This window comes from Zerene cesonia, chromosome 6 (genome assembly GCF_012273895.1).
Source record: "Zerene cesonia ecotype Mississippi chromosome 6, Zerene_cesonia_1.1, whole genome shotgun sequence".
NCBI lineage: Eukaryota > Metazoa > Arthropoda > Insecta > Lepidoptera > Pieridae > Zerene > Zerene cesonia.
In genome coordinates, this window is record NC_052107.1 from 4,225,663 (window position 1) to 4,234,812 (window position 9,150).

Genomic DNA, 9,150 nt, shown 5'->3' on the forward strand with positions numbered 1-9,150 from the left:
AAAGTGAATTAGAATTCAGCCTCAAAACATTAAAACTATAATAAATTATAGTAATAAGTTTTATCAAACTACCCAATCAATCGCTAACTACATTCAAATAACTTAAATAAACAACTCCTAATATCTATAAAATAATAAGGCCCCAATAAACATACTTAAATCTTACGTCTAAAATGTTATAAATTATATATTTGGTAGCTATACCTAATAATATTTAAATTATTTGTTTATTTTAAATAGTAACGAATAAATAAAGCTTACATCTAGATACTAGTGAATTACTACTGATTAAATAACGTGACGAAAAGTCCCAAGGTTATCAGCAAAACGGACACCATCACAGTGTGAGCGTCGTTTTCGTCTATCCACTCGTACACATAATCCAAATGTATGTTATCCCAAAGGAGGTCTTGTTGCACTTCGTCCCTCGCCCTCTCAGCTGTTAACAAAGAGTCGTCCAGCTCGCTGAACAGCGAGTTTACCCAATTGGTGAACTGAAAAGGTATTGTATATTGGTTATATAATTTATATGCAAGCGCATTTGGATACCATGAAGCTTAAAAAAATCTTAAAACTATCTTTTGTTTAATATTAGAACTCACTGCCTCTAACGTGTCGTTGTAGTACAAAAATGAGGAGGGGTGACCCAATAGTTGGGATATAGGACTTATGTCAGAAAGTCGTTGGTTCGAGAATATATATACAAAAATTATATATATTTTTTTAAATATCTGCACATTATCTGCATCACCACCGTAAGTAGTGGGTAAGAGTGTCGGTTCATTATGATATATGAAGATACTAGCTGCGCCCCACGGTTTCACCCGCGTAAGTCCGTATCCCGTACGAATATCGGGAAAAAAGTTGCCTATAAGATATTCCAGTTGTCCAGCTGTCTTTGTACGTAGTACAGTACGTACGTACGTATTACATTGCAATCGGTTCAGTACTTTTTGCCTGAAAGAGCAACAAATACAAACATATCCTTACATACTTTCGCATTTATATTATTAGTAGGAAATAGGATCGTTTCATAAAATGAATGAATACATACATCATTAGCCATATCCCTGTCACCTAAATTTCTGGCGACTACGTGAATGATTTCTTCTAGTTTCTCAGCGCCACCATACCTGTAAATAAGTTTTATCTAAATTTTTCTAATATAAATATAAAGTAGCATATAAATTATACCATAGGATTGCATAGAAATTCTCGATTATCACTCCACCTGAGTTGAATTCTAAAAATACTGAAGATGGCTTTCATTTTCAAGGTAATTTCTACCCTTTGATATCATTCTAGTTCAGGGTTCTTGCTCCGTGACCGTGCTATGTTTTATTAGGTTATTCATTGATGGTGTACTCGTATATATATAATCGTGACATAGCATAAAACAAAGTCAATTTCCGCTGTCTGTACCTAATTATACTTAGATACTTTAAAACTAGGCAACGCATTTTGATAGAATTTTTTAAATAAGTAGACGGATTGAACCGAGGTATATATCCAGGGTCGTTAGATACTTACATATTTCTTATTTCTATAGTTCTCAGTGAGAGGAAGTTCAACGCAATGCGGACATTTTGAGGACCAGTAGAAGTAACAATCGATTTAAAAATCCTCGATCTCTCTTCAGTATTGTAGGGACTGTTGGCGGCAATGGTTTGATCTAGCAATCTGTAAAATAGATTATGAACAAAATTGTAAAATCCGTTCTATGTCTCATATTTATGTTTCAATATGATCCTATTTAATAAAGCCTATTAAAATCCCTATATAAACAGCAATTTACATAATCAATAAAAAAATGTAGCAATAATTGTTATCACATGAAAAAAAAGATGCAGCATACAAAAAAATCAGAATTGGAAAACCAGAAATTCGTACCCTGAGTATTCTAATAATTATTTCTTTGTTCAAAATTAAAAGAAAAAAACATTCGTTCTATTTTAGCAATTAAAAACTGCACAGGCTTTGTGACTTAGCATAAATAAGACCAATGCAGGTCACCACAACGGTCTTTGAGACAAAGGCGTGTAAACAAAGAGGAAATTTAACATGCCTATTACTGTGTTAATATCAGTAGGCTGTGGACGACAAAGGAATTTTTAAATTAGAGCAAGTTACGTTACGGCTTATATTAACTTGTCGGTGCTCATTACTATGAAATGTGTAAAAGAGAAGTCCCGTGTCTCCGAGTGGGGTATGGGGCAGTTATAATTCACTGAACGATTCTCTTTATTGATACGTAAGTGATGAACGGCCTTCGTCCTGTTAGAGATATTTTTTTTGTGTGTCTCCCCCGCGAATTGAACCCAGGACCCCTACGTTCTACGCTCAGGCGTTGACCACTGTACCAACGGGTGGTCAAATGAAATATTTAAAGCAGATCTTAAAATAAATCTTATGGATAGAAGGTATTTTTTGTGATAAAATTTTTTGTAATATTTATATTTTTATACACATTCTTAGATATCAAAGTTCCTGTAAAGAATTTTGTATAATCAGTTTTGTAGTTCGCATATTAATTAAATTAAATTCAATGTGGTTTCAAACTTACGACTGAATGTAATTGCTGTCCTGAGAACAAGCCAAGGATTCTAAAACAACCACGCGTTCGTGAGCGTTATTGAGAGTCTCAATGTATTCCAGCAATAGGTCTCTCTCTTCATTTCCTCCGGACATAACATTAGCGCAAAATACTGCAGGACGCAAGTCAGCTGGAATGTTGGGGTTCCTGAAAGGTAAAGGTATCTCAAAGTCGGTTGAGTGATTGGAATTGTTTTTTGGTTAAATAAATAAATAAAATAAAATGAAAATGAGTTTTTGCTCACAACATATATTAACAGTAGAAAAGAAAATGATTATGAAATTAAGGCTGAGACTGTTGCCTAAACTAGATAACCGATTAACCAGTCTTTTTGATCACCATGCCCTCTCTTAGAAAGAAACTTACTCAGAAAGAAAGGAAAAAGAGAAGCTGAGCTGAGACGCTTATATTCATAATAAAACTTACACGGCATCTTTATTATTCGGGTCTCTGAACCAGTCGATAGCAGCAGCAATACAAGGTTGGTAGCCAATCGTGCAAGCGTGGCGCATCACTAAACCACGAACCAGTGACGTCATGGCTGGCTCATTTACATTCAATTCGGGTGTAAAACCTAGCTCATTTTCCAATGCCACGATCGATCTCCGCACCATTCTCTGCAATGCAATTTCATATATTCACAATAATTCTCAAGTAACGACCTAGACCGTGGAATCATTCAGTGTTCCTAGGTCCTAATTAACTTACACGATAAATAGCAGGATCCAGGTCTTCGTCATCGTCAACGTACGCCAAAAGACGAACTCTCAAGAAGTCCATACTTCTGAGGAACGCTTTCCATACCACATATTCGGTTTCATGCTCCATGGTTAACACCACTCTAAACGCTATTTCGTAATCAATCTTTCCAGCTCGCGCTAAGTTCAATGAGTCGTCAACTAACTAAAAAAATAGAAAGTACATTAAAGTCCACCGAATGGAATTTTAAGGTGTATAATTAAAAAAAAAATCATATTTCTATCATACATTTGAGACTGTAATGTTGTACATTACAGATAAAAAAATATTGTGTTTACTCAATTTTATATGAAAAAGGTATGTACAGAAGGGAGCTGAATGAAGTCAAATGCTCTTATCTTAATATCTTTCTATATAGGTATTGAAAAAGAGTAATTTAAAAATATGAAGACGAAGTTGAGTAGGTTAATAAATAAAATTATGCAACAAATTCAGAGCCTCCTACTATTTTGAAGTCTATTGAGAAAGGGTATACTTACAGTTGCTCGGTTGATAGGATGAATAATTGACCTTTGATCAGGATCTTCTAAGGCTTCAATAATCCTTTCCCATAGCTCATTATCGTAATTCACACGATAATAACCTTTATAAACAAACAGGCGTTAGAATTGTAATTGAACCTTTATTCGAACTTTACCCAAAAGGCTTGGGTCAATTAAACCCGTAATACATACATAAAGTAAAATGTGTATTTAGAGGATAAACGTATTTTAAAAGTTAAGTAACGTTTATATAATGATGGTTTTTGCATAGGAATTTTTCATAACATGCAAAAGTATGATAAAATTTTTATTTAATCTACATGTCATTATGTAAAAGCCGATGCCGGATATATAAGAAAACTATTTACGAAGTACTATCAGTGTATATTACCGCTACTTATATTATAAGTAGACCAAAAAGAACCAAACAATTAATGAGGACATTACGATATAATCTAAGATAATAATTAAAACTAAAACCTTGTCCTTGAATATTGAACAGCACCCAGTCTTCTTCATCCAGAACCATATCGAAAGATTGTGTAGTTTCCATAACCATTACAGGATAAATGTTATCAAAGTTAGGGTTGATACTGGTCGTGTAAGATATCGGAATCATATAATTGATTTGAGGTCTTGAAGAATAGCCAAAACGTTCCTGAAATCAATTGAAAATAGGATTTCATTTAATTAACTAATAAACTGATGTTCCTTGTTGGTTGGATTTCTTCAATTAGCTTTTCTAAAAGTTATGGAAAACATTGAAATAAATGAGAATTGTGTGTTGTAATGTATGAGTCTATTATTCATCCCCACGAGAACCATGTCTTGAATTATTTACATCTCCTTAACTAACTTCAACTTTTAAATAATATATTTACCTGAGTGACAACGACACCACCTTGTCTCAAATCAACTCGAATAAGAGGATAATTATTTTGTAAAGTCCAGATCTCCATGAAATCTATAACATCATCAATCAATTTATTTGGCTCACTATTCCAGAACCCGTTAACAGTATCGTAGAAGTTTCGAGAGTTTATGTTTGACAAGGCGCTGTGGAACAGAATAATATATTGTTCAATTATAAAATTCATGTAAGTGTCATCGTTTTATAATTATTCAAAAAATTATAAATAATAATGATATTGTCAACGATTTAAAAAAAAATTTATGCTATTTATTTTGGAAATATTTATGGCTATATTAATTTCTCTTTGAGGATCCCATCGTTGAATACACCTTCATAAATGTAAAGCAATACATATAGATATAGAATATATTTGAAATATGTATAATTTCATTCAATAAAAATGTTGATCTCCTCTTATTTGTTTCAATAATTATTGTATCAAGATGCTTTACAGAATGACCACCAATTTAGTCTCGCATTCATCTTTCTACTTACTCAGTTTGAAGAAGTGCCGCTGCTGCATCCTTTATGTGATCTTTTTCCGGATCTTGGGACAGAATCATGCTTAACATATGGAGGATTGCTGGTGCTTTTGTTTTAACCAAACCGTTAATATTCTCTCGTATTTCGTCTTCCTCGAATAGATCATCTGCCGCTTCCAACGGTAACGCTACGGTGTATGCGTCATGTAGCAAGCTTTCTTGTATAATATCGCTTACAAATACAGCATTCACGTCTATCAGTGACTCATCTAGCCCTAAGGGATCTGTTTGGAACTGAAATTAAAAATACGTTAGCATTTAAAGACAATCTTGTATCTCTTTATGTATTTTTTTTACTTTTACAAAAAAACAGTTAGTCATATAAAAATGGGCGTAATTTGACAAGCATCAGTTGTGATTTTTAATAACTCACACTATTAAAAAAATGCTTTTAAATGTGACCTGAAATACTAGTTACTCACCCCGGTTCCGCCCGGGAACATCTATAGAAGCTTTTCTTTTTTTTATTTTATGCCCTTAATCTAATCGGAGATAAATATAACCAACCAAAGTCTAATGAGTACAGCCGTTCTTGAGTTATAGATTTTGAAATTAATACGATTTTATTATACACGTTTGTAATATAGAAAGACACATACATCCTTAAAAATACGATGCGCGGCATACTTTCCTAGACCCGTAACGACCCATTGATACCTCCAGTTATCTGGTACCATAACAAATCCGAACCACTGTCTGGATATAGCTTCTGCTAATTTGGTAAGACCAGTTTTTCTTTGGATAACAGATGCTCCACTTTCCATTAACACGTAGGGCTCCCTGAAAAGTTACATTGTTATTCTAAATTTAAACAAATCATCCAAAAAGTTTATATAGTTCAAACATTCAAATTTTAGTTTCCTTATAAACTAGGAGAGTTTGAATAAATAAAATACACAATCAAGTAAGTAAAGCCTGGTTATGTTAAGAAGTGACGGTGAGAAAAAACTCTACTAAGTTAAATTGATAAAAAACTTTCAAATCAGGGCTTCAGATGAAAATGACAATAAGAACATTTTGTATTACACTAGCTGCACCCGGCAAACGCTGTTCTGACTTACTCTTATCGTTTAGTGGTATGAAAAATAGATGTTAGCCGATTCTCAGACCTACCCAATATGCTTACCAAATTTCAGAGGAATCGGTCAAGCCGTTTCGGAGGAGTATAGAGACTAACATTGTGACACGAGAATTTTATATATATAGATAATATTACTATTTCACGACAAATAATGTAAATCAAAAGTAATTAAACAAACTTACCAGATGCAAATAGTTGACAATGCGTACCACTCCTTATCAACATCTGGCATTGCCATAATATGCAATCTTCCATCTTGATTATCGATAATTGATTCGTAATCTTTACCCGTCCACGTGTTGAACGAGCTAAAGAAATTGTTAATCGCTACATTGGCTTGAGCATCTTGATTACTACGACCAGGTCGAGCGTATAAAATCACGTTTGTTATTGGTATATTTACAGCATTCATGCTATGTGCAACCATCCCCCATAGATGTGTTACACCCGACATTGGTGAGAACTGTACTCTGTAAAAACCTTTATATTAGAAAAACATCCTGTCTATTTCTTTGGATTAATATGAGAACCGATTTAACAAAGGTGTATTACGTTAAACTAATATTACCGTTAAAGTTATATACGTGTTATAACGAACAGTTTAGTTAGACATAATTCTATAAACTTTTGAAATTAATTCCATTAGATAATTCAAATACTTACTCATTTGAGGTGCTTGTGTCAGTTAAAATAGAATTAGCTATTACATGTTGATAGTTGCCTACGCCAGCAAAATTGAACGATATAGTAGTATGAACATTTGGCTCATCGATGCAAGGGAAGACTCGGCGTGCGTTGGTAGGGTGTAAATTCATCGCCACGTAATTTCTGGAAACAAAAATACATGTTTAACATCCAAATATTATAGCTAAGTTGTAAATATAATAATTTTTAATGTAATTATCTTTTTAATTTACTAATTCAAATTGTTCTGATTATACACATATTAATTTGTACAAGAATTCAACGTAAGATAAAATAATGCAATGTATGTAATACATCAAAGACCAAAATTTATTGAACAAAATTTTTATCTATGATGCATTTGCAATTTGCAAATTTGAATAATTACTCCTCATCATATCGCCCCACATATAATCCATTGCCTCCACTTCTCAATACCCCGATATATTCTACGTCGACGATGAATAATGACGAAAACTGACTGGGCGTCACTTCTAAGACACCATCATTTATAGTCCACGTCGAAGGGATAATATTTGCTGTTGTAAATCTTGCAACAATTACGTTCGTGACTCTGATATTTTCTATACTAAATTTTATGGGTTCATCTCTTGACTCTTCTGTTAATGTTACATCTATAACAGCCCGTCCTCTGAATTCATTAACACCGTCCAGCCTTATCTCAATTGCGTATCTTGGTGATCCTTGTCCTGGTCTTAAAGTATTCGTTAAAATATGGTCCTCATTTCTTTCTAAGCTATTGTATACTTCTGTTTTATGTTGAGAGTCAGTTGTACTTAAAGGTCCATCTTCTACATGTTTGATATCAGGTATTAATTTAATAGGCAAAGGTTTTACTATACTATTTATCAATAAACAAAATAATAAAGAAGCCCTCCATTTCAACTTAAAGAAAGCCATAGCACTCCTTCAAAATATGTTCAACGAATAAAGATCACAAATAGGTCGATATTGATAGCTCACAGAAATACTTAAGATAGTGTCACCTGTTCATGATCCAGCGTGATAAAACGAAAATATCGAATTTATCTTAAATTCCGAGTACGTATGTTTGCAGGTTTTGCGTAACAATATGTGTTTATCTCAAATAAATTTTCAAAGTGTGCAACTTCAAGTCTTTAATTTAAAATATGAAATTAAAATTTCACTGTCGTAGTATATAATCAATTTTAATATCATATTGGTGATTTTCACGTGTCTCTCTTATTTTATTATTTCGCTAAAAAAAGCAATAGATTTATATTGATTACACATATTATAATAAATAGATAAATAGTTTCATTGAGAAATATAAAACTCTTCTAAACGATAATCGTATCACTGCTTAATATGCTTTTATTAGTTTCACCTATATATTTATAATATGTTACACACTATTTTGAACCACTTTCAACGGACAGATCACGATTTAGTTCAAACTTACATCGGTGACAGTACTATAATTTCATGAGATTATCTAAATATCCTGATTAATCATTAAATGATCTCCTTACGTATACTCCGTATAAAAGCAATTAAAACTGTTAAGTTTTTCAACTAAGTATGATTAATACCAGTTTTTAAACTAAACTTTGGTTTATTATTATTAATTTCTTACCAAAATATCATTTACGAAATGACAATTAAAATAAATTATGTTTTTCATCCTAAATGAGTAGATATAGTTCCGAAATATATTTATTATACTCGTGATTAAAAAAAAGAAGATTGTTCAAGCTTCAAGTGCTGGCTCCATACAGGATTCCGTAAGCCATTTTTGTGTGCTTTTGTTTTTCCAACACAACTATTGTTGGTGTTGCCTCAGGGATTGCAATTAGAGCCAGGTATTTTCTTACAAACAATAGATAGTGAAACATTACTTCCAAGCGTTATCACGAATTTTTGTTTTTTTTTCTGTAAACATTTTCTTATTTCATTTTATTTTTCATATGTTAAAAATGGACGTTTGTCATGTAAATCATAGTTTTTTTTAAAACTATATTACAACAAAGTATAACATTGCATATATTTTTATTTAGATTGCAGAAAAGAAACTTGTATTTGCTATTTTCGTTTATTTCCTTTACAATAAAAAT

General features: G+C 32.4%; 1 protein-coding gene across 1 annotated transcript in view; it reads right to left on the bottom strand.

Annotated features, from left to right (window-relative positions):
* Positions 1-281: 281 nt before the first annotated feature.
* Positions 282-9,150, bottom strand: part of LOC119840595 (aminopeptidase N-like) — a 10,628-nt gene continuing 1,759 nt past the window's right edge. The window contains exons 2-14 of the mRNA XM_038367282.1: positions 7,034-7,198; positions 6,553-6,840; positions 5,889-6,069; positions 5,243-5,523; positions 4,716-4,890; positions 4,315-4,492; positions 3,832-3,935; positions 3,302-3,496; positions 3,020-3,210; positions 2,564-2,740; positions 1,531-1,680; positions 1,055-1,133; positions 282-494 (exon numbers count right to left, since the gene is read on the bottom strand). Coding sequence (XP_038223210.1) covers positions 282-494; positions 1,055-1,133; positions 1,531-1,680; positions 2,564-2,740; positions 3,020-3,210; positions 3,302-3,496; positions 3,832-3,935; positions 4,315-4,492; positions 4,716-4,890; positions 5,243-5,523; positions 5,889-6,069; positions 6,553-6,840; positions 7,034-7,198 — 2,377 coding nt within the window. The remainder of the gene's footprint in view (positions 495-1,054; positions 1,134-1,530; positions 1,681-2,563; positions 2,741-3,019; positions 3,211-3,301; positions 3,497-3,831; positions 3,936-4,314; positions 4,493-4,715; positions 4,891-5,242; positions 5,524-5,888; positions 6,070-6,552; positions 6,841-7,033; positions 7,199-9,150) is intronic.